The following is a 26,435-nucleotide window of genomic DNA, read 5'->3' as shown; positions in this document are numbered from 1 at the left end:
GGGCTGATTCGAGAGCAGAGCAGCGGCTAGGTGCCTCCCCCAAGCAGAGGTGGGGGTGCTGCCCTGCCCTGAACCTCCCCTCGGCCCCTTCCTCCAGACACTGTTTGCTTTTCTCCTCCACTAAGCACGAAAATAATCGCACATGTGTATCAGCAGCCCTCTCTCGCTGGCTTCAAGCTGTTATAATCTTGAATGAGGGGGCATTTAAAAATTATGACTGAGATTCTAAATTGCCTCTTTGAAACCGGCACAGAAAAATCATTCATCATCGCTTCGAAAACTGCCCTGAAATTAAATTAAAAAGAAATGAGGGAGTCTTCCTCCCGACATGTGAGTCTTGGCAGAGCTACTCTCCACCTTGGTTTTCTATTTTTTTCCTCCTTCCTCCCGCTCTCTTTCCTCTTTTTTTTTTTTTTTTTGTTCCCCCTCATTTTTTTTTTCTCCTCTCCCTAAGCCCTAAGTGTTATATAGGATAATTGAAATGGGAAACACGATTTGCAGCTGGCTGCAGCGAGGAGGCTGCCGGCTCGGTGTAGGCTGAGGGCTCCGTAGCGAGGGGCTGGGTGTGTGTACGATGTGTGTGTGTGTGTGTGTGTACGAAGTGTGTCTCAGCGAGTGAGTGCCCGACGTGCGAGTGAGCGAGTGCGTGTCTCTGTCTCTCGCCCTCGCCGGCAGGCAGGAGGAGCGGCGGGCCAATCGGAGGGCCTGGTTTCATAAAAGCTGGATTCTGATTGGGCGGCAGGGAAAGGGCATCGCGAACAAAGAAAAGTCCCTCTCAGGTACCGCGCGGAGCGGAGCTCCCACTCCCCCGCCTCGGCCGCTGCCGTGGGGGCAGCGCCCCTGTCCCCTGTGAGCGTGTCAGCCTGTGAGGGGACAGACACACATGCCGTTTTTGCCTTCTCTGCCCCGTTTTTATTTTGTTTTATTATATTTTATTTTTGTTGTTTTAATTTTGTTTCTAGAAAGAAAGGAAGGTTCATGGTTATTTGGTGCTCTCTTCTTCCAAACACAATAAATCTGTTGAAGACATTAGAATTTTTTTTCCTAAAATAAAAAGCGGCTGCAACAAAAACACACTCAATGCAGTTAGAAGGAAAAGGTCAACTCGATCCAATACAGACCGTAAGTACGGTTGCGTGGTGTGTCTATAGCACTTAGAGGGGATTTTTTTTTTCTCTGCAAAGGGGAGTGTTAAAGAGTTTTGGGAGTTAACTAGGGTTCTTTGGGATTTTTAAAAGAGAAAAAAAAATAAATCCCACAAACAGGGTGAGTTATTTGAGGGAACTGAGGGCGAAAGCAGTGTAGCCACACAAATACTTGACGGTGCACTTGGGGGGGCGTTAAAGCGTAGTGCCTTTTTGGGATTTTAACTAAGCAAGGGGGGGGGGGGGATAAAAGTGACACCATTACAGACAACCCTGTGTAGCTCCCCCGCCCCCCTCGGTCCCGAGAGCACGGCGCTCGCTCGCAGAAGCGATGGGGCACCGACAGACGGGGAGGCACCTCGCCAGTCACACGGAGACACCAGGAACGCGAGGCTGAAGCTGGGGGGTGCGTGTGTGGGGTCGCCCGTCGGTGGCTGATGCCTTGGCCGATTCCAGCGCCGTCTCGGTCTCCCTAGACCCGAGGCGCGGGGAAGGGAAAGCCCGAGGTGGCGGCGCCCTCCGGGGAGACGGCGAGGGGCTCCGCGGGGCGTTCCTGGGGGGCAGCCCCGGGGCTCCAGGAGCTGCCGCCGGCCCGGCGCGGGGGTGGCGGTGAGCGCCGGGGCGGGCTGGGTGTGCTGCTCGGCGGTCACAGCCTCGCCGGGCCCGCCGGCCGCGCTCGGCTCCCATCTTGGCGGCGGCCAATGGAGCCCGCCGGCGTCACATGACGCGGGCGGCGCGAGCGGGCGGCGGGAGCCGCCGCGCCTCCCCCACACCCCCCGCTCCCGCCCTCCCGCCACCGGCAATTCATTACGGCTTTTAGCTTCCCATCGCCGGCTAATTAAAAATACTAAGCTAAAGCTCCGAGACCGTCTGACTTGGGGAAGGGAGGGTGGGAAGGGGGGTGGGGGGGAGGAAGAAAGGATAGCGGTAGACTGCGAGGTTTGCCGAGACAATAAGGTGGGAGCGATCTGTCCTGACAGAAAGGTCGTCTGCTTTATCTTCTCGGACTCTAATTACTGAATTACTTACCGCATGACTGATTAGCCCAAGCTCACGGGTTTTTCGTTGTTATTATTTTTTTTTCCCGAGACAGCAACTCGAAATTCTGATGCGTGCCTGTGCTTTTTTTTGTATTCCTGTTTTTAAAAAGAGCTGATCTAAGGCTGGAAGGGGGAGGGAGGAACGGACGGGGACAGACACCCCTCTCCCCGAAATCTTACCCCTGGGAAAATTTACTTCGTTTGAGAGCACGCAGTCCTTCCTCCCCTCCCACAAAATGTTTTGATAACCGGTTTATCAGATCAGTGATTCCCCCCTCCCGCTCCTCCTCCTCTTCCTCGCCCCCCCTCCCCCTCCCCCACGTCCCCCGCCCGTTTCCCCTCAAGTTACTTCAAGAAATCAGATCTGTCAGGACGGGCGAAAAAAATGCCACTTCCCAACTAACAGGCGGAATCCAGCCCAGATTTTCAGTCCTTTCTTCTTCTTTTTTTCCTTCCTCCCTTTCACTAATTTATCCCGATGTTAGCACATTCTGTCTTGTAACACCCGGGCGCCTGTAGGTTTGTTTCATGGGATCATTACTTACTGATCAGGATGGCTCCCGGGTCCGGGGCTGAAGACGGAGTGTGAAGTTGGGGAAACATTTTTTTTTTTTTTTTTAAATTACTGTGATGATTATTACCTCTCGGTGCTTATTCAGGAAAAGCAAACAAACAAAAATCTGGTCCTTGATGCTTCACTTCTGAATGTGAAATACTACCTACCAGCTGGTAAAGTTGTGAGGCACAGCATTTTTTTTCTTTTTTCTTTCCTTTTTTTTTTTTTTAAACAAGGAGGAAAAAAACCTAAACAAACAAACAAAATCAAAAAAGGACTTCTGATCCGTGTGCCAAACTAGGGGGAGATATGTTATTGACCGATTTATACTGGCTGAGATGATACTTGCTTTCTACTTCTTGATCACTTGCTCTTTAAGTAAAATGAGGCACAGAGTTGTTGCTGAGACGAGTGGGAACAGCATTTTGATTTGCTGGTTTAATTAAAAAATTATGAAGGATTAAAGGTAAGCATTATGCATATATATATGTATAAATATTTCGGCAGTCGACTGTAAAAGGGAGAGATCCCTTTAAAAATCGTTTTAACTAAGCTTTGTCAAACACACACTCATTTGCGGTCACTGAGGCCACCTTGGTGCAGATCACTTAAAGTGTATGTCTTAATCAGTTTCCTGTACAGTCAGTAATACTATATTTAACAGACCTAACAATTTTGTGACCTAGGAGTACCTTAGAAATGCTTTTAGAACTGTTATCTTAAGAATATTTTTTAAAGGAAATTTTTATTTCTTCTGTTCTTTTTAATCTATGGAGTTTAATATTTTCCAGTAAACATTTGTGTTTATAGGTTGTTGTTTTTAACAGAAGCTGCATCGTGGCAAGGAAAATAAATGAGGTTTCCCACTTCCCTTAGCGCTCTCTCCTCCCCCTCCCAAGAGATTAAGTGGAAGAGGGGTAAAAGATAATATAGGAGAGTCACAAAACTTCAAGGGTCTGGTTTAAAGCCACAAAATCCATGGAATGCAGTGAAGAGTGAATCCGTGTCCTTCCTTTTTTCTCTTTCGTGCCTAGGTGGTGGTCCAAGGGGTTAGATTACAACATGTGCTCCAACAGCTAGGCACCACTTCTAAGACTGTATTTCCTGAGCTTTGTGGATTTGAATCATGTAGTTAATTTTTTCTTTCTTTTTTTTTTTTTTTCTTTTGTGGGCATAGCTTTTTAAGAGAGACTGTGAATGTTGGTATACAACTAGATTAAAGATGCTCGGTATAAAAGCATCGCAGTCACTGCCTCAGGTTTAGCAAACTTAAGGAAAGAGTGTGGCAATGGTGAAAGATTTTGCTTCCCCCTACCTTACTCTTTTTTTATTGAGTCATGTTATATTCTGGTAACACCTAGACAAGAACTATTTGACTTTTTCCCTCCTCACAGGACAAGGTGGACGTGGACTGCACGTTGTGAGCCTAGACACACCTGAGGGAGGAAGACAAGAGTTGAACTTAAGAGAGAGCCCAACGGAGATAAACGAATGTCCCCACATCTCCAAAGGAAAGTTCATCAGATTTTTACTCTAGAGATCTCATATTCAGGATGTCATTGAACAGTTCCACTGCAGGAAAAGGTGTGGATCCAAACGCAGTTGACACTTATGACAGTGGCGATGATTGGGAAATCGGTGTTGGGAATTTAATAATCGATTTGGATGCCGATTTGGAGAAGGACAGACAGAAATTTGAGATGAATAATTCTACTAATACCACCAGCAGCAGCAACACCAGCTCCAAGGATTGTGGGGGTCTGGCTTCCAGTGGGGCTAATGCTACCTCAGCCTTAGCTGATGGCCTAAAATTTGCTTCTGTTCAGCCCTCTGCTCCCCAGGGGAATTCCTCTCACAAAGAGACTAGCAAATCAAAAGTGAAAAGGAGTAAAACTTCTAAGGATGCTAATAAATCTCTGCCTTCTGCTGCCTTGTATGGGATTCCTGAGATCAGCAGTGCTGGCAAGAGGCAGGAAGTCCAAGGGCGCCCTGGAGAGGCAACTGGCATGAATTCAGCACTGGGTCAAAGCGTGAGCAGTAACCCAAACGGCAATAATAACACCACCAGCAACACCACCACCATTGCCTCTTGTGGGAAAAACAAAGAGGAGAAACCAGGTAAAGCCCTGGGGAGCAGAGGCTCCAAGCGGGATAAAGATGCAGGAAAATCCAGGAAGGACAAGCAGCATGACCTACAGCAGGGCCACCCCAATGGCAGTGGGGGTGGCAGCAGCCAAGTTTCCTCTGGGCACCTCTATGGCTTTGGGGCCAAGGGAGGCAGTGGTGGAAGCAGCAGCCCCTTTCACTGCACCTCCTCTGCTGTGGGGGAGGTGAGCAAAAGTACCCCGGATTCAGGGTTAATGGGGAACTCTATTTTGGTAAAGAAGGAAGAGGAGGAGGAGGAGAGCCACAGGCGAATCAAGAAATTGAAAACAGAAAAGGTAGGACAAAGCTCCTCTCCACCTCTTCTGTGTTTCCCTGTGTCTATAATAAGTGTCCCATGACCGTGCGTCTGGCGCCTGTGTCCTTCTCTCTGCTGTGTATTTGTAACATGCATCTGTTCTTCCTCTTTTCTTTAAAAAATCCAAACCAAAACCAACCCAGAGACCTCTTCCCTATACAGAAGACACCATGTTTTCAGTGTGCTGCTCTTCCTTATGATTTCCTCTCCCTGTCCTCAGACTTGGAGAATGTTTCTCTTTTGTCTGTTCCTTTTGATTGCACTCGCCCAGAAGGAGAAACCCCGAGGTGACCCCGACTTAACTGGCCCCAGTCTTAGCAGAAAGCAGCGGTATCCGTGGGATGGCATGAGTTCTCAGGCTGGGGTGTGCATAGCTCACGCTCCAGGAGCAGCAGGTCTTGTATGTGCTGACTCTCTTCCACAACACTGGCAGGCATTTGTGGCTGTTCCTCTCCCAAAGTCTAAAGGAACCCCTCTCCCTTCTCTGACCCACTGTCTGGAGCTGAGATTGTGCTTGGGGGAGGAAACAGGAGATATCAGTGGAGACCAAGGCTCTGCTGTTGCCCTTTGTGGAAATAAAGGATGCTTGTCATGTTGAGGGGTCCTGTGGTGCAGGAGCCCCAGAGGCCCCCAGAAGCTGGTGCAGCAGACTGGGAGGAAGGAGCTAGCAGACAGGCGGTGCCTCTCGTCTTCCTGGAAGGAGGATGCTGGGAGGAGGGAAATGCACTTTGTGCTGAGATATGTGTGTGCAAAACAGCTTTTGGAACAGAGGGGTGCAGTTTGTCTCCAGTCTGGGGGAGTTTTCCTCTCTGAGCTGCGCTGGCTCTTGGATTTGAACTACTTGTTTGTTGAGTGGTTGAAATGTATGAAAGAAATCAGACGGGGGTGTGTGTTTTTATTCCTTTCTATTACATTATGAAGGATGCTTTCTGTAAGAATAGATGGCCATGACTCTATTCTCTGGGAAGGGTAGAGGGAGAGCTTGTTGTCTTTTGTTAACTGCTGGTTCAAGGAGATTCTGGTGTTGGTGGGAATTGTTCTGTCCCTAGGGCAGAAGGCATCTTCTGGGGACCTGAGGGTGACTGGTTGCCCAGGATTACAACTTCAATGAATTCTACAGGTTGTTAAACAAAAGTAACCTGGTCTGCCTGAAAAATAAAGCAAACTAACACCTTCCAAACGAACAATCTCAGGATGTTAGAGTGTAACTGTATTGTCAGCTGTTGGTCTTAAATTACCTGCTTTTACAACTTCCCAGCGATGGGAAAACTTTTGGGTCGGTGTTAACTGGCCTGCATGTGTCTGGGAGGGCTGAAGGTCTCGGGGGGAAAAGTTATGTCTTTTTACGACCGGGATACTGGCTTTTTGTATTTTGGTCATGTTGGAGTTTTTGTAATACTAAGTTGACTAGAAGATTAGATTTGGGTGTTTGTGACACGAGATATTTGTTAGTACTAGAAAATAATTTCAAGGGCTTTTGTTCAAGGCGAGGAACAAATTAAATTTTATATTGTATGCATATTATTGCTTTTAAGATAGCATATCTGTGGTTGAATTTGAATGAGCCTTGTGACCTTTTCTAAATGCAGATGAGAAAACCAGATTGCTGTGTAATTCATGTGTACATGTTTGTGCTTTGATTTATGAAAAGTGCTGTTCGCGGTGGAAAGGTGTCCTAAAATCTCATGGTCTCTTTATTAACTTAGTACAGTGGGCATTTACTTCTGTTGCCAATAGTCTTCAAATTGCAGTTCTCTAATCTGTTTTAACTATCTAGATAAATTGCCCTAATCCGGTCTTCACAATGGCTGTGGTTAAAGAGTCAGAGCCATTTGATTGGATTCAGTGGCTGCCTGGAATGTGGGAGGTACTGCCCTTTTGCAACCTCCTTAGCCTTTTAATCTCTCAGCCAAATGTTCACATTCAACAATTTTGTTTAGCTGGCAATCTGAACATTTCAGTATCTCAAAGGCTGCTGCCATGGCAACAGAGATTAGAGGGTGGTGTGGTTTCTCCCGTTTTTGTGTTCTTTCAACTCTGTAGTCACACAGGAAATTGTATGAAGAATCTATAAACGTACGAGTAATCTTATGTGCAATGTAAATGGGATGGCATGCAAATTTAGAGCAAACATGTATGGAGGGGTTCAGCGTCAGTGTACACTCTGCGTGTTGTAGATGTCGCTCCAGGAGGAGGTCTGGAGCTTGCATTTCCAGCGACAGCCACTGCTGTTGGCACACACCGGCTTTAACATAGGCTTTGCACATCAGAGTCGTGCAGCCTTGGCCATTGTCTGGCACAATGGTGTGCTTACTTTCTGTCTTAAGTAACATCCCTTAGCGTTTTTCTTACCCAGGAATGTTCTCTTTTAGACGAACAGTAATGTTAATAATACAGCTTGTTGCTGACAATGGTTAATACCTGAAGTCCAGCTAGTGGCAATATTAGTGACACTCGAGTGTTTTATGTTTGTTGTTATGGCTTTTTTCCCCCCAAAATGATTAATAATCATTAGGAAGATATTTTTAAGGGGTTTATATTCCCGAAGTGTTATTGCTTTGACTGTTTATGCACTAGAACATACCTGATGTACTTGAAAAAAGCACTTTGTGTCTGTAGGTAAATATATGATTTTCAAGCATGCATGTTAAAATCAATTTCCAGTTATCTTATTGTTGTGCATGACATGCCTCGTAAATTTGGAAGTTTCCTCTTAGAATCAAATGAGTTCATGCCCGCTGATTCAAAATCTACAGGTTTTTATATGTGGTGTGGAATATAATATTGCATTTGTTTACTATTTGTGAAAAGCTTGGAACAGATTCCCAGGAGTTGTAGTCACTGTTTAGCTTTCACAGCATGCTTCAATGTCTATTTTTAGTCTATTTATTCTGTTTCCTTGCTGCGGAAAGTCATGTAAAACATGATAAATTGGATCTTATGAAGCCTAATTAAATCAATGACTGTGTTCTGCTGGCTCTTTTATGCGGAAACCGCAAGTATGTTGTAAAAGTCGCCACTCCCCTAATATGTGGATAAAGTCAAAGTATGCTAAGATATTTGAGCTATATTTGTGCAGTCCATTTTGTGGTTAAGCCACCAGTGACATGTCTGAATAAGTAGCTTTGACAGGTAGGCTAACCACTCCTAAGATTTTTGGTGTTAAAACCTGTCTCCATTTTCCATTTCTCATCCATACCATTTTTAGCACAGTTAGTGACTGTTTGTCAGCATGAACTCTTCATCTGTTTCAGCTAAGTTTTTCTGTATTTTTAACGACTGTTATATTGAAAAGTGTTCAGGGTATCTACAAAAACTGCTTTGTGTGCATTGTGAGGAGATTTTGGGATTCAGTCACAGTTTGAGATATGGGAAAACTGTATTTGGTATGGGAAAATCAGTATGTTTACATTAAAATAGTACAGAAGACACAAAGCTGTAATTGGAGGGGTCTAGTTACAGTTCTAAATGTATCAGTATAGTGATACTCCAGGATTGAATTTTTCTCTTTTATTAGCTCAGTGCTTCTCATTAAGACTGCATTTCTCATTTGAAAGTTGTCTTCAACAAATTAACGTTCTTGGCTTGTATTCTTTCATTCTTTATTTTATTTTCACTTTTTTTTTTATTTAAATGCAGGATTTGAGGGTGTTTTGCACTTCATCAGGAATCTCTGGGTGCATTTTCCTGTTGATGTAAATTATTTAAGTACATGCTTTGATTAATGATGTTATGGAGATATGCTTTTCATGTACTTTTCTTGCCGGCCTTGTGTGTAGTTTATTCACTGTGAAATAAAAGGGCAGGGAGGTCACTTGCTGTAATTAAAGAACAAAGTCTATTGTTGTTTGACTGCAAACTGTTTTGAAAGCTACATAAGGGATTTAGCTGTTAAAAACATTGATAACTATGGATGTCTAACAATAAGCACAGCTCAAGGTTCTTAAAGTTCTGTAGTGCTGTCTAGTAGTGTGACGGTGCTTTTTGAGCTGGGTGAAGAGGTGTTGCCCTTTGGCTGAGGAAAGCTTTCCGTGCGAACCTGCTGACCTCTGCCAATATGTATGACCAGGTCTGCTATTGAATTCCTGTGCAAAGCAAGAGTTAGCGTAGCACAATGGAGGCTGGTCTAGAACATCTATCAAATCAAGTAGGGAAGCCGTCTGATAACCGTACTCGGAACCATTGGAAAAATATTTCATTTTGGGCATTGGTAATTTTACAATTTTAATAACTTCATAAATACCCAGTAAAAAGGAAAGGATTGATTGTCCAGATGTCATGAGGTTAACCATGTTCTCCATGTTAAAGGGTTTTCCTGCAAGACTGTTTTAATTATAGCTATATAAAGACTTGTTTTTCCAAAGTAGCATTTTATAGTCCAATAAATGAAATGTATGTTAAAAGTGCTAAGCAAAATCTCCCGTAACCATAGAGGTGTTCAATAACCAGATTCAAGTAACATGGAAAGTACCATCTGTTCCTAGTTTTCAGCATAAGCCCAGGAATTGAATAGCTGAGATTTGTTAGTATTTTTTCAACTTTCTTTCTTTTTTTAATTATTATTATCATTATTTTAAAAAGTTCACCTGGCACTTTATAGAAGCTTTCTGAAATGCAATAATACCAGAGAGACTGTGAAAACATGTGTTCGTACATACAGTTAACCAGTACTACTTTCATTTAAAGAGATTTCCAGAAGCCCAGTCATTGAAAAATTTACAATAGTGAATCACCTCCTGCAGGCAAACACAATAAGGGTCAGTTCTTCAAAGGTCTGACTGTTCAGGTAGAATCCGATTTACTGTGTCTTTCCTTACGAAGTAAAAGGAGAGGGGAAGGGAGGAACACCCCCGCCCCCCCAAAAAAAAACAACACCACAAAACAAACTCTCAAAGGATAACTTTAGCAAGCTCTTATCAGTCACCTAATTGCATATGATAAAACCATTGACTAAAATTTCCCATGTATATTTTTCTGCTCTTCAGAGAAGTGTTCTAGAATTGTTGATATGGAGAAAATTACTCTTTTAGAGATAACTTGTTCTAAACTGCTAGGCAATGAGATTCTTGGCTGCAGCCTATGAGCCCTGGATAAAATGCCATCCGGCCTTTGTTTGAGGTCTTTTACTGAAGCTAATGACTGGTCTTGTGCCGCCCTGAGATAAATGACATTATCTCTGAGTGGTCTGACAGGAAACAGACATGTTAATGGTGAAGCTGCGGGGAGGATCTGCTGTATCTCTGACAAAAGAGTAAAGCTTGGACCCCTGGTTGTGATCATTAACACAGAATGCATTCCAGCTTCTTCTACGTCGGCCTTCATAATTGGAAAGCTATTTTATCGACAACAGTGTAAATCATAAATGTGAAATGTGCAGATTTCTTGCCTGCTAAAACTCGTGCCATTTTTGTTTCCTTTTTTTTTTTACCCATAGGAAATGGATGATCTCTGTAGTACTGACATTTCTGGGAGATCTTGGGGTCTGCTTTCTGTTAACTGGACACATCCTTTGCACGTTGAATGCAGGTTACCCTTTATGTGCTCTGTGTTAGCCATGTGATTTGCATTTCTGAAAGCAGGTTAAAAGAATAAAACCACCATTAAAATCTGTTTCTCCACATTTCACATGGTTATTGGTGCATGTGGTATTGAGCAAGTATTTTACAAGCATCATCAGAAATATCATATTGGAGGTACAAACATTTCAGCTATCCTTCAGCTGTGGTTCCATTTTGGATAAGGACATATATTTTGAATTTCTGTTACCCACTCTTGAAAAAGGTTAGCTTGCTTCTGCAGGAATTTAGGCAGCTTTGTGTCATTGCCACATGGTCTGTGTTTCTCAGATGTAGTACTCACTTTTTGAATGGCATGTTGCAGATTTATTTCATGATATACAGTTGGAATTGCTGATTATAATGAAGTTTTAGAGCCTACCCTGCTCTGAGCTAAGATACTTTGTACAGATGATCCAACAGCCAGGTTGGATAAGCATAATATTTATGTAATACACTTAGCATTGTACTAGCTTTGTATTGTACCTATATGACGTTCTAATGTACATGGTGATATATTGCTCTGTTCCCTGAAAGGGTGGAAAGGTTATCTGACTTCTTACCTTTACTTATTTCTCAGAACAGAAATACATCCTCCCATGAGTCCTCAGATAGGGTCACACCTGTGGATCTGTGGACGCAGTGACTTCAGTTGTAGGGCTGGCCATTGTTTTTACTAAAAACTAGTGTTTGATTTAGTGTGTTTACATGACAAAGAGTTTTTTATTTCCTAATAATCACAGAAAATATATGGATTTTTTTTTTTAAATGTGATCTGTACGTAACATTCACTGTTTGATGAAAGAGAGCAAAATGGTCTTCCATGGAAATGTCTGATCATGCATAATTGCAAAAAGTAAATACCTTTTTAACAATCAACAAAGGTAGTTTAAACGTTTTTACTCCTTTTGCACCAGAGCGTTTCTGCCTAGTGCAGCTCTTTTGCAATGCAGCCTTTCACCAAAGTGAACAATAATGCAAGCTATCCTTCTTTAATTTGCTTAAAAATATGTTTGAAACATGGTAATTTTAATAAAGATGATTACCAGTTTTCATAGCAAGACTTGAGGGGCTTTCTTAAATGAGATTTTAAATCATGAGATTTTTTAAATTATTATTACATCCTTGAATTAAACCCACAATTTACTGAAGGCCATTTGGGCAAATAGGAAGGTCAGGCAATGACTTTTGGTTGTGCTGTAGGATTTCAGTAAGCGCTCTCTACTGCACTTTCTCTTTCAATTCTTACAAAGTGGTCTTGGCATTTGGAACAAAGCCTTTATATTTGAATGAAAGTTGCAAAACTATCCAGAGCCACTGGACTGATGAGCAAGTTCTTTGTCATTTTTGTTTTCTTCTTTTAAAAAAGCTGAGAGAAATGTCAAGGGGGTGGGAATAGGTAGTTTCCTCTGATGCCCCTGTTTGCATATACATGTACACATCCATAATATATATGCTTACATATACTAAGACTACTTGATTAAACAACCTAAGTGATCACACAGGACAAGTTGCATGGAATGAAGGAGGATTGATAACTGTATAGATAGGTTTTCCAGGTCTAGGGTCAGTGTGGCACCAATTAAATTTTTAAAATCTAATCAAAATAAAAATAAAATATTGCCTTTAGTGACAGAGATTTGTAATATGTCTGCTTTTACTCTAATTTGGCAAATACTCCTAAATCTCAAGATGAAAGGATGAACTTCTCTAGCATCCTCCTGTATGTAACATCTACTGGGAATTAAATATGAAGCTCTTTGTTTCACTAATTTTGATGTGAAAATGTGCTACATTGAATTATATGTCCTGCATGATAAATCTTCCTCAGCCGATCTTCAGAAAAAGAATACCAAATATTTGGTTCCCTTCTCCCAGTTTCTGAGTCTCCCTAGCCTAAATCTTATTGTGTGCACAAACCCAGCTTGGCCGAGGTGTTTGTCTCCTGAGAAGCTCTACCAAATAATAATGTAAGGAAAGAGACCTCATGACGCTGTTTGAAGCAGATGCCAATAGTGGCATGTGAATGCAGTTTTTGCAGTCAAAAGAGCAAACTAAAATGTATTGATTGTGGTTACTTGGTGTTTTCAAAACACTAGTATTCTAGTAGTTGAATTGTCATGTTAACCAAGAAGCAGATGGCATAACACCAGAGAAGTATATTTTTACTTAAAGTAACTTTAGAGGTTTTGATGTGTTTTCTTTTCCTCTTATTTCCCTGATGGCTTTTTTTTATTGAAGAGTAACATGAGGAGACCTGGTAGCAATTTTATTGCTTTCCCATAACAGTTTGAAATAATAGCTTGGTCTTTGGTTGCCAGTCAAATTTCTACCAGTCAGCTTGATTCTGTTTTTTATCATGTGGCAGTGGAATATAAAAAGTATATGTTTGTAGTTTGCCCTCAGAAACCGGCTCTTTTTTTCATGCTTCAATTAGCAACAGAAGACTAAGCTCCAATTGGTCACACTTTTGTAAACTCCAAGGGCTTGCTTTCTTCATTCTGATAAAAGAAGGCGCCAAGTTTAGGCTCTGTTTCCCAGGAAATTTCGAGGCACATCTGGCCTCTTTAACTGTGTTCACTAGACAGTTTGATTTTGCACACATTTAGTCATTTGCATTATCCATTGAATTAATTCAGGGGTTTTGTTAAGCCCATCCCCCCCCCAAATACAAGTTCATGCTATTCAAATGCCACCTTTATTGATGAATTTCATTGATGCTATGCTGAACTGTGGTAGAAATAGGACTGTAGATACCACAGTTGCTTGTTACGTAAGCACAGCTTTTACAGTTTTCACCACTTCCCTCAAGCAGTAAGAAGAGTGAAAAGCAACTTGTAATCTCCTTTCTCATAGTGTGTAGGGCCAGACCAAATTATTTTTGGATTTCCTGTCACCTCCTTGGCTGATTTCTGTGGATGGCTTATGTTAAAAGCAACAATAATGTTTGAATTGGAAGGGTTTGGCCTTTGGGTTTTCATTCTTCATGGAGAACTGTTTATTTGAGTGTGGTTCGCCACACTACATGGATAGTACTATCAAATCTGTGCTTTATTATAGGCTTTTAGCAGTAAAGCAATGGCAGTAGTTGCATGTTTCGGGGTTTAATGTTCCTGCCAACTTTTCCTTTTTGAAGGAGAGAAATGAAACTAGATCTGTATCTCTTCAACCAGAGGTAGTAGTTAGAAGCAAATACAATTAGAAATGGACCTCATTACTCCATTGAACTTTGTTTTGCTGGCAGGAGTTTTAAATCCGATTTAGTAAATGTTGAGGGATTTGTTCTGTTAGTTTGCACTGATGACAAGGATCTAATATTCCAGGAGTATTTATGGATATAATGAACATATTTGACATAAAGTTTTACTAGTTAATGCTAGGCACTATATGTTGAATTGCACTAGAGTTCTGGAATTTGAAGAAAAAATACTGCTGCATTTTGAGAACAGTGAAGGTGATTGCTCCACACCCTGTGTTACTGAAAAACCTAAATTCATGTTCTTACCCACTTCAGCCAGTAGTAAGGTGCAGCTATGTAGTAGTGCTACTCTTTGCTGTTCAAGGACAGGATTGTATACATGTTTGTGTGTGAATATATATCAATATATGCTTGTGGTATATATATATATATACATACATATATATATATGTACATATATACACGTGAAAAAAGAGCTGCTACTGTTTTATAAATACAGCAACTGAGTTTTGGCTAATAGTTTTATTTACATTTCATGTCCAGATCTTTTAACAGTCTTTCCTGTGACGCTGCAACGGATGCCAAACACTGAAGGAGAAAGCTAGCAGCTGTTTCCATTACAGCATTGGTACATTAGCCTCTGCACTTTTCATTTTATAATCTCCTCCAACCTTTTCTAATTACCCTCTAAAAAGGCTTTTGCTCTCCTGCCTTTGATTTATCTGTCTGCAGGGTTCTGTGTTATTCTTAGCTTTAAAAATGTAAAATCTGTGTGATTTTTTTTTTATCCTACGAGGTTAAGGCTTTGACTCTTACTCACACTGAGCAAGGGCTCCTTTCTTAACTCAAGTAACTTGAGTTGTGTCAGTGTAAGTCCTTACTTGAGGCGAATCCAGGTTACAAAACAGGGCCCAGTATGACCAATTTGATTATTCTTGTAGCAACGTGAGCCACTGTATGAATTATATTTTTTTGCACACCATCCGAGTAGTGTTTTGTTCATTCTTGCTCTTTCCTTCACCATCTCTCTGAAAATAATTGTTTCATGGCTGTATGCTCTTATTGCTGAGATATGACTGAAAACTGCGTGCAGTACAGTAAGGCACATTCATTTTCATCTAGTACCCGTTTATTGCCTTGAGCACTGTAAATCTGTCAGCTCTTCACGATGCTTTCACCTCTTTCTTCATTTGCTCCAGCTTCTAGTTTGACAATGTTCCCCTGAGGCAGAGTTCTAATCTGCTTTCAATTAGTTGCAAAATGTGACTCAAATTTCCACATTATGGCTGCTGTTTTACTTGCACGCACACATCTAGAAACAAATTAATGCTCTTGAATATTTATTTTTGAGCCTTCAGATTTACTCTGGGTGGAAAAGTTGCAAACTATTTTTAAACTACCTCCAAGATTTTTATTTTTCCTCAAACTGAAATATTTATTAGAAGTTTAAAATGCCTCTTACTGGTTAATTTTTACAAAACCTTTCCAGCTGGTCAGTAATTACTGAAGATACATTGATAAAGTTAACAATACATATAGTTAATGCTTAAATTTGGATGTGATTGCTGTGCCAGTTTAGGATAAGAGACACTTCTCTGCAGTGTTAAGCACTGTTTTTATTTATTTATTTATTTATTTATTTATACATACCTTTAACTAGTTTTTCAGGACTGAACATACTTACCTGACACCTGTCTGACTGCTATCTATTATCTGCAACTCCAGAAGTTGGCATTTGGCTGAGGGGGGTGGAAACACACTGATGAGTCTTAATAGGTATAGCTAATTAAAAGCTTTTTGTGTGTCCTTTTGTATATGTCTGTGCTTGTGTGTGCATGAGTACATGGGTGTACCTTTAAAATCTTATATATAAATTGAATTTTAAGGGGTTTTCTGTGGTGTTCATGTTCCTACGAGCAGCTGCAGTAGGAGTATGGCCTCTGATGTTGTATTCATTGGGGAAATAGTGAAATTTTGAGTGGAAAGTGTGGAAATTAGGACTAAAACACCGAGGAGAAGATGAATCTAAGTGGAAGTCTGAACTTCCTTATTCAGGTAAAACTAGCATTAGAGGTTCCATGACAATTCTGTTCTATTACCTATCCACCTCTAATGCCTTATGTCTGTAGTTGCCTATACAAACACAGAGTATTTAATTGAAATATAACAGTAGCTAAACTTGTAAGTGAAAATCTTTATGGAGATTAGCACACTAAAGCTTGGCAGATTGATGTCAGCATCTGTAATAGACTTTGAATAGATTTGTGGAATTTTATTGGAAGTATATTTCTTAAGTTGAAGTTGCTAAGTACTTCTCATTTCTAAATGCGATTTACACCTGTAAATTTAGCTTTTCATTTACAATAATTCACTTATTTATAGACATGTTTAAAAAAAAATATTTAATTGTCTTTATTGTCCCACATTGAGGTGGTAGCCTGATAGCCCCATGCTGTATGTATGAGCATCTGCATGACGTAAAGCACACACATGCTGTGTTTTGGTTTGTAGTCCCTGAGAACTTATTTTCTACTAAGAACAAAAACGTAAAAATAGAGATAAAGGAGAATTATCTTGATGTTATTTTATTTTCTCTTGAGTCATGAATGACTCTTTAGCTGCAGAGATGAAAAAGCTAACATGTTATTTGTTTCTCTAAAGGTTTTACTTACTCTAATAGACTCCTGTGATTCATAACATCATTCTGTAAAGAAACAATATTTGCAAACATTGTGAAATACTGCAGCAGCATGACATTTTTTTCTCATGCAACATCAAAGCGTTTGAGGTTCAGCTTTGTAGCCACGGCGAATTGCAGTTCCTGTGATTGTCAATTTTTGAGAAAAAAGTACACAGACAATTAAAATTCAAGTGAAATGCATGTACTTGTAGCTTACAATAGCTGACTTAAAGACATCCAGAGTGAGTAACCAAGCCAATATATTAAAAAAACACCTCCACGCATATGTGTACATACATATACACACGCAGCCACAAATTATTAATTTTTCAGGCAACAGCCACAGTGCTTCAGAGAAGCATTAAATGCTTTTGTTGATAGCTTATAGTTTTATAAACTCTAAATGAGCTTATTGCCTTTTAACCAGCACTAAATAATAGGAGAACCTATGAGCCTCCACATTGGACACCAGCCAAGCAGCCAAAGAAAGAGAGGGGGAAAAAAAGACAGAAGTGAATGGTTTAATTGTAGAGCAAATCATTTGTTTACAGATTAAGACCTATTTGGTAGCTAAATCCTATGGACAAGGAGGTGAAAGAATCAGGCACTAAGGTACAGGAAATGAGCTTTATATTTTGTGACTAAGTCCTGCTATTTTTGCTTCCTCCTCAAGCAGAGGAGACAAGGAAAAAATGAATTGTTTAACAGCAAAGACTGCTGAACAAACTGCACATATTAAGTAGGAACAAAAGGGTGGGAGAAGGGAAGTGTTGCTGCACTTTGGTGCTGACAGGAACCTGACAACTGGAGCTGCTTCCAGCTAAGGGGCACCGGTTGTGGCAAGAAGAGCTGCCCTATTTTGTTTTCCATCTGAATGGGGTGGGGGAGAAATGCTTCTGTTAATCTGAGCAAACATAATACATTTTCTTGAACCTCCTTCCCCAACATGCAGTTTGGCTTGCTCACTAGAACTGCCCCACCCTTTTTTTTTCCTTCTCTCTTTTTCTCCTCTGTGCTTTTTAAGAGCAAGTTTTTAAAATAGGCCTTTGTTTAAGTATCATAATTAATTAGTTGACAGTTCAAATGGTTAGGAAGTGCTTGTGGTTTCTGCTTTGTTGTTGTACAACATTTTTTTAAAGAGTCGCTTACTGGTGGCCTGTAAATTTGAAGATATCATTTTCATGAGTCGTTGGTTTAAAGATCAAAGCCAAGAAAGCATTATAGCAGAAGTGGAGTAACCTCTGCAGTAAACATTGTTTAAGCTTTTTCAGTTGAACTTCCTTTTTTCAGTAATTTATAACCTTTCAAAAATTTTATCTTTTCTGTTGAATTTTCTGTGACTTATTCACTGTAATTTTTCTCATGAAGCTTAGCAATGCTGTGCATTGTTTCTTTTCATATTGCTTGATTGAAATTCACTGACAGTATATAAAATATTGCTCTCTGCTTATGCATAAACAAATATAGAGAGGGTTGCCAGTAGGTTATGCTATTAAAAATATTTTTCCCTCAAATTGTAGTCTACTAAAGAGTAACCTTAAGAAGAGCGCTTTTCTTAATAGCATGTTTCTTTCTTTAAATTTAGTTTCTGCTGCATTTCTAGGTCACAAGAATGAGAGAGAGTGCATGGTGAAGTGCATGCAACTGTATTCCCAAGTAACAGGCCACTTCCCCCATTGTATTTAGGCACAGAATCTGGTTGCTTCAAAATGAGTAGCAACATGAGCACTAACATCTCTGCAAGGAGAATGCTGCCATGAAAGTTATGTAAGAATTGTGTGTTTTATATGTAGTCTAATTATAAACATATTTGTGTATGTTTATGTCCTTTTGTACTCTCAATAGGCTGTGAAATGATTATTTCTGTTGGAACATTAAACCAGACTATTATCTGATATCTGTTTGGTAAAATGAGCATTGACATATTTTAAGTGATTGAAAGCAGTGTTCTATGGCCATTAAAGAACTTTACGTGCTGATATTGTGATTTTGTTCACATCATACTTTAAAACCTGTATAATGTGACTAGCAAAACTATAAACTCAGTCTTTAATAAGAAACTTGCAATAGGAAATTTTAAGGCACAAGTATATAATTTTATTGCTACTGCTTCTAACAGATACATGAATGGTCTTCATACCGCAAGTTAAAAATTATAACATTGAAATAACAGGTGAAGTTTCATAAATTCTTAAGACAAAATTATTATTTCTTTTTTGTGTGTGAGTAGGCAAATTCACTCCAAGCTAAGTCTTCCATTTTTGATCAACGTAGTGAAGTATGTAATAGAAAGTTAAGGGATTACTTCAGCAGTAGCACCATAACTAATGCCTTCTAGATGTAATGAGCTTGTCTGTATCCTTGGTAGAGTATAACCAATGATTAAGCAATGTTGTCGTGAATGGGGATCTCAGCAAATTCAAAAGGAAATTTGCAGTCTAAATTAACAATTTAAGACAAAGAAATTATTTAATCTTAGAATTTTGGAAATTTGATACAGGTTTAGTTTAATTTCTTTGTACTGTTGTTCTTGTACTGGAAGCCAAGAAGATAATTAAAGTCTGAGAAAAAGGAAGTTGCTGACAATTTAACTCAGTAAGTTAACAATAGTTCTGGATAATATGGTGGCATAAGAGCTCCTTTTTCTTATGATTATGTTTAGCATCTTTTAATCCTTCCTTTCAGGAAGAGCCATGCAAATACAATATTACAGTCAGAATTGAATGTGGAGTGAGTGGTGTAACTTGCACTAACAAATTTCAAATAACATATTTTAGAAGGGACAAACCTTTCTTAAGTTTAAATATAGAGGTGAGAGTACAATTTACTCTGTCCTGTTTGGCCTGCATTTTTATTGCCCATAGGTGGTTTTGATCTGATCTTGACACTGTGACACAAAAGAGTCACTGTGTTTGCTTTTCGTGAAGAAAAATAAGCTCAATGAGAAGTGCAATTCCTTTGTGGTTCATTCTTGTACTTTTAGTATTTTCAGTGTTTTGACTTAGAGAGGGTCATCTGATCTGGCAGTTGAAAGTCTACCAGTTTAAAGTCTACTAGGTTTTCCAGGTAATTAGGCTAATTTGTTTTAGTCATTACTAAATTTGTAAAGCGTTCGCTAACAGGCCAGGCTATGATCAGGGAGGAAATACTTGTTACTTTCAGATTAAGTGAATCTCCTTTTAAATTGCAGCTTTATTTAAAGTTAAACTTATAGCCCAGTTTAGAGTTGAATTTCTGCATTCATTGGTTTGGGGTGCAGCAGCAAAACGCCATTACAAGTCTTTAAAGTAGGGAAACATAATTTCTTAGGATGGTTTAAGTCAGGCTGTGCTTAGAGGAAGCAGTACCTCAAGACTAACTCCTCTTACAGCACTACAGAAATTCTTTGATATGGCTTCTCCACTGTGGAAATGGGCTGTGGTAAATCTTGTTTTCTTCAGTTCTGGACACAAAAAGTCACATTTTTGCTCAATTCTCCCACAAAAGGTTTTGTACAGTGGTCTTACAAAAGAGTGCCTGCAAATGTCTTGGCTGTACCTTAGTCTTTGCATCTGGATAAGCAGTGCAGCTGCACTTGTGAAATGTGTAGGAGTGGAGCAGTGCCAGGACAAACTGGAAGCTGATTACCAGAGCATACTTCAGCCTGCAGGTATTGGTGAACACTTTTGTTAGGTTTCTGAAAATGAAACTTGAGCTGTAATCTCACTCAGGGTGCTAACAGCATCTACCCAGAATACCATCAATACTCAGCACTGATGTGCATTTCTACAAGGTGGGCCTTTTCTTAGCCTGCTTCAAAAAAAAGGTCCTGGTGATCACAATAGTGTCCAAGTTGATTGGGATGAAAGGTGAGGCTACATGGGCAATGAGAAGGGAAAGGCAGTGATCTCCAGAATAGGTGTGGTGGGGCTGGTGATGAGTAGCTAGGTTCAATACCCTCATTTCAGTTTACCTCAGCTGCAGCTGTAAAAGGTTATGTGACTACAACCTATAGGTATTGAGTTTATTTGAGCATTTAGTCTAACATTTGCAATCTCCTGGAAAAACAGAGCAATTTATTAAAAAAATAAACATCACATTGCCTGCTTTCTTCATGAAGGCCATTACATCACATTACGCATTATGTGCAATTATTTCTCCTCCTTTCAACAGGATGAGTGATAATTCTGACTTCTGCTTGCATTTGTGAGATACCAATTTCTTGCCTTTTAATCGTACATTGTTGAACCTTTCTAATATTTTCCTCATCTTTTTTCTCTATTCAGTGGTAGTAAAAGAGGGGGGATATAAGGAGAAAAGTTTCCTTAAGATCCTCCTGTTCATTAGATAAATTGTATAAGTAGTCAAGTCTCTAGTTCTCTGGTGTACACTGTCAGTTTCCCCTGTTGTTTCTGTGGACTTATTAACTGGTTACCAAGGAGAGAAAAGTATTTCCAAATTAATAGGAAAATGTGTTGTGAAACCGCAAAAATGTACAGAAGTCTCCAGGGTAAGCTCTGTATCTGGAATGCTCTCTCAGGGCTTTCCTTTTTAAAAAGCTTTCATTAACCTGAAGGGACAGTGCTTGTAGAAACCTCATTGCTGAAATCCTTGTCTCATTTACTGCCCTGCTTTGGATGTCTCCACCTCTTTGGCACCATTTCTTTAGCACCATTTGAAATTTCTTACCTGGCTGTCTGGTGGTTCTGGACATAACTAAGAATATCACAGCAAGAAGGACAGAGTTTTCAGCCATAATGGTATGAGCTGGAACTTAGTCACTTTGTCTAAATGAAACTTACTTAGATAAGATGAAAATTCACCCTTCAGTTCTTCAGGGGAAGCTTATTTTTTTCTTTTGGAGTGAGGTTAGCGTAGGAGGAGGTTGAGCAACATCTGTCATGTGGTCATAAGGAGGAGATTTTTTGGTGGTTTTGTTTGTTTGTTTGGGTTTTTTGTTTTGGTTGGTGTTTGTTGTTTTGTTTGGTTTTGGTTTTTGTTTTTTCGTTTGGTTGGTTGGTTAGTTGGTTAGTTTTGGTTTTGGGTTTTTTTGGCCACACTTTGCACACTTGCCACTAGACTTTGGAAAACCTTTTTTGTAGCTGGCACAAGGCAGAAACAGCCTTGTCTTTATGGCATATTTGAGTGCTAAAGAGTTTTTTGGTCCTTCACTGGTCTGTTGATTGCCCTGTGTACCCAGTGAAATAGTTAATGGTAACCTCTGGAAATATGTAAGCATTGGATTCCTTTTGCAAGTATTGCAATTTGACAAATTCTGTGTTTATGTGCAAATCTATGCTGTTTAGGGATCCAGGTGTGACTGTGGAAATGGCATTTTGTTCTTCCGCGTTTAATGTACATTAGCTAGCTTTCTCTAAGCTATTCCACGATGAGAAATAAAAAGGCACCTCTTTGTAAAGGAAGAGGAAGCAATTGTAAGCCTTTGGCAAGGGATGGACAGTCTCTCCACGAACTGTTACCCACTTGAAGTCATGGCACAGAGTGACTCTTGGCTTCCTTGTCCTTCTGTGGCCCTATTGATGGTGCTGTGTTTAATGCTGAAATGCAGCTTCTCAGTAACCATTATAAATCAACAAACATTTTGTGTGTTCATTCCTCTTAGGTGTGTTTTCACAGTGCAGAGCAGGCTATGCTACTGATTACCAAAGAGTTTGGTTTTTTTTTTCAGTATGCCACCATTTTCATATAGATGCTTATGTTTGTGGTAACTTGGATTTCAAGCTACTTTCTTCTCAGCAAGAGAAGCCTAAGAAACACAAGAGATATGTATTGATTGTATATGCACTGAGGGCTGAAAGTAAAACACCGTCCTCGTTACAGTTAACCTCTGGTTGAACTCTTGACAGCCTAAAGTGGCACCATTCACATTTCTTTCAGAGCTTCCTCTTCCAAATTTGTACATAAAGATATGGTGGGAGTTATGCTGATAACAGATGCCATTTACAGTGCAGTGGAGGGCTAGCTTGTTTGACCTGTCCTGAGAAATGTGCTTTAGGTAGTTGTAGAGACAAAGATATTTAATGTGTGAGGCAAACAAGCACAGTAATGACAGCAGTTACCAGACTGTTGTATTTTGTCTAGCCTAATTAATGATCCAGATAGTTGTTTTAATACTAAGCCACAGATATGTACTGTGTAGAGAGCCACAGTTGCTTCCATAGAACTAAGCTTGAAATAGTGTGCATAATTGGAGTCAATATTGTGGTGTGATGCGTATGGCTATAAATCTTGTGCATGCAGAAAGGGAAGGCTATCTTTGGTTTACCTACTGTAGTGGGTTTCTGTGGCTGGGTTTTGGTAGCAGGGTGTGTGTGTGTGTGTGTGTGTGTGTGGGTTACAGGGATGGCTTCTGTTAGAAGCTGCCAGAAGCTTCCCCTGTCCCATGGAGACAATGCCAGCCGGCTCCAGGATGGACTTCCTGCCACTGGCCAAGGCGAGCCAATTAGGAGTAACAGTAACACCTCTGTGATAACACATTTAAGAACTGAAGATTGTTGCACAGAAGAAAATTCCAGCCAGGGAAGAGCAGAGTGAGAACATGGGAACAACAAAGTAGGCACCAAGGTCAGTGGAGAAGGAGGGGCAGGAGGTGCTCCAGGTGCTGGAGCTGAGGCCCTGCAGCCCGTGGTGCAGCCCATGGTGGAGCAGCTGTGCCCCTGCAGCCCATGGAGGAGCCCATGCTGGAGCAGGTCGATGCATGAAGGAGGCTGTGACCCCGTGGGAGGCCCAAGATGGAAGAGGGTCCTGCCAGAGACCTGCAGCCCATGGAGAGGGAAGCCCACGCTGGAGCAGGTTTTTCCCGGGTAGGACTTGTGGCCCCTGTGGGGGACCCACGTCAGGTCAGCTCATTCATGACAGACTGCACCCCATGGAGGAGTGACCCACAGGACAGCAGTTTGGGAAGAGCTGCTGCCCGATGGATGGACTCATGCCAGAGAGGTCCATCAGGGCCTGTTTCCCGTGGGAGGGACCCCACGGGAGCAGGGGAAGGACTCCTCTCTCCGAGCAGTGGCAGAAACAACAACTGACCGTAATCCCCATTCCCCGTCCCCCGGAGGGAGAATATGGAAGGAGGGTGGGGGGAGGTGCTTTTAAGATCGTTTTATTTCTCCTCTTTGGCTCCTATCCTATTAGTTGTGGGAAATAAAGAATCGGTTTTATTACAAGGAAATGAGTTAAACAAGTCACTGACGTAGGAGTTTTTCTTTACTAACCTATCAGGCGTATCGCGGAGTTGTAAGACGCCGGATTCAGCATGGAACCGGTGTCAGGGAAACATGTGGATGGGAATAGGGAACTGTAAAATGAATATTGGTAAGGAAACCCCTTATACCACATGGCTGGTCCTGGGAGCTGCCATGCTGCTGGACACTCCACCTCCCAGCACGACACAGCCAATCAGGGAGAGGGGAATGCCTCTTCTAAGGTGTAAACAGGGTTGAACCCTAAGAATGTTTGAAAAGCGGGACTTTTGAATTGGAAGGTGTGTTCCTGGGAATCCTGCATGCCTAGGACACTCATCACGTGTTGTAATTAATTCTTCCTTTTCGTTTTATTCCTTTTGTTTTGCAAACTTTTGCTGTTTTTCTAAATTTAATAAATGAGATTTCTCTCACATTAGTAATAAATTTAAGTACTATCCCCACTTTGAGTCTGTTTTGCCCGTGAAGGTATTCAGTATCTGACCTCTCCCAGTTGTTATTTCAACTCATGAATCCTTAGCTGTTTTTTTTCTCTCTCTCTCCTGTGTCCAGTTGCAGAGGGAGAGTGAGAGAGTGGCTTTGGTGGGTGCCTGGCATCCGACCAGGGTCAACCTGGTACACTTACAAAATCTGTGATTAATCTAGTGCATAATAACGTTGCCTTTGATTATCAAACAGTTTCAAAGTATGGTGACATAATGTTTGTTCACAAGCTGTTAACTTTCTGAAAAGTCACTGCATCTCAGTTAATTAATTATGTTTATAGGATCAGTTCAATAAGCAAATTCTTCACATTAATTAAAACGTGTTATAATCTTAAAATACAATTATCCGACCTTTTAAAAGAACTGTTCGTGTGCTACTCCGTGCCACTGTTATAATGAATTAGAAATCAAAATCTAATAATGAGTACGTTTTCTCTCTGATGAAACTAAACGCGGAGATCTTCTCCCTATGTGTCACTGCTGTTACAGTCAAAGGTGTTGTCAGTTTTAAATTTTGAATACCTCCTCCTCAGCGTGACGACTCACCCTTAAGGGGAAGGTGGGTCGTCACACTTAGTCATCACCGCTGAATAGAGTTATTTTTGATTGTAACTTTACAGATTAGCAGTTCCTTACTTCCCATATTGCTCTCCAAAGCACGGGGTAGTCTAAAATGGCTGCAGATTATGATGTATGGCTGCTCTTGTGAAGCTGCAGCTGTGAATCTCAAAGAGGATGTAACCATGCAGAATCGCTCTTTTAGATGGTCATTAGCGCTGCATAAGTACAAGCCTCTTTTTCAGATAGCATTTATTCTTCACGGTTCTTCTACTAGTATGTGATGGCAATGTCATTTGCCAAGCATTGAATAACAATGAATGTTTTATTGAAGTACAGTATTCTGAACCAGTGCCTTTTTTAAGCTGTTTAAGTGCTTAATTTTCGTTCGACTGCTCCTTTTCATGCAAATGGGAGTGTAGCAGAAAAAGCCAATACATCCTCCTCCCTTGTGCTTACGTGATGTATTGGACAAAGCTGAAGGCTTGTGTGTGGCAGAAGAAAACACAGCATAATTTTTCAGTTATCCAGTGGCATCCTATCCTATTCCAGTTTTAGTGTCTTTTCTTCATTTTTTTTAGAACATACACATCCCCCCCAAAAAAATCCCCCACCGACCAAAACAGAAATCTTTCTGTGTGATACTAAGGAAAAAAATTAGTCAAGAAGCAGTCTCTTCCTTGCTTCTAAAAGCCTCCAAACAGTGGGAAGACTAAATACAGTATTCCTTTTTTGGGAATGAAAAATGGAACTGGGTCTAAATATTTCAATGCATGGTTATTTCATTCTTCTTCCAAGTATCAAAAAGCACTTGGAGGTATTACAAGTTATTTATGAAGGGTGGGTTTTTAATCTGGTTAACACCTACAACTATGGTAAGATTTTTTTGAACAGGCTATCACCTACTTTTGCCATTATGAGAATCTGAGGGGAAACTCATGCACCTGGTGTGCTTTGTCCTTTTGAACACCTGGCCCCTTGTTTTGATTTGTGAGCTGTATTGAAAATCTGGCATCAGTTCTGGGCTTTAAGTTCTAATTAAATAAAGTACACAATCTGGCCATAAGCTTCATGATACACTGAAGGAAGGAGAGGGAAAAGAAAGCTTCCTCATTTTATAGTCAGTGAAATTGAGATGGCAAGATGATAGAGTTATTGAAAATGTATTCAGTATTTCAATACTGAATAGTTCCTTTGAAAGTGTCTTCTAGAGCCTAAATATAGACCAAACCAAATGAGTCTGGGATCTCAGAATTCCTAGCTTTTAGAACCACAAAGCAATGATGATGTTATGGCATGAAAATTAGCCGTACCATGCCATAGGAATTGACTATCCATTCCTGTAATCAGACTCTTTAACATGATTTGGGAATGTGAAAAGATATTCACTTCTTTGTGGGCAAAACTACAGATATTGTGTTCTTTCTATAGAACAGCAAACAGATACAATTTAAGTGCCACAGTACTAATTTTAATGAAACCCATAATGATTTCCTTCTAATTATAAACAGTATTGAAAGCAAGTGGTCAGTCTTCAGAAGATACTCAAGTTAA

General features: G+C 40.6%; 1 protein-coding gene across 4 annotated transcripts in view; it reads left to right on the top strand.

The window, feature by feature from the left end:
• The first annotated feature begins 799 nt into the window (after positions 1-799).
• Positions 800-26,435, top strand: part of ZNF608 (zinc finger protein 608) — an 86,156-nt gene continuing 60,520 nt past the window's right edge. Inside the window, exons 1-2 of one of the 4 annotated variants that reach the window (XM_064642778.1) lie at positions 800-1,122; positions 4,136-5,182. In XM_064642778.1, coding sequence (XP_064498848.1) covers positions 4,295-5,182 — 888 coding nt within the window. In that variant the 5' untranslated portion in view covers positions 800-1,122; positions 4,136-4,294. Of the gene's footprint in view, positions 1,123-1,429; positions 1,552-1,986; positions 3,208-4,135; positions 5,183-26,435 lie in introns of those variants that run through there. The other 3 variants (XM_064642779.1, XM_064642780.1, XM_064642777.1) reach the window with 3 other exon arrangements.

This window comes from Pseudopipra pipra, chromosome Z, assembly GCF_036250125.1.
Source record: "Pseudopipra pipra isolate bDixPip1 chromosome Z, bDixPip1.hap1, whole genome shotgun sequence".
NCBI lineage: Eukaryota > Metazoa > Chordata > Aves > Passeriformes > Pipridae > Pseudopipra > Pseudopipra pipra.
This window is presented reverse-complemented; position numbering and strand designations above follow the sequence as displayed.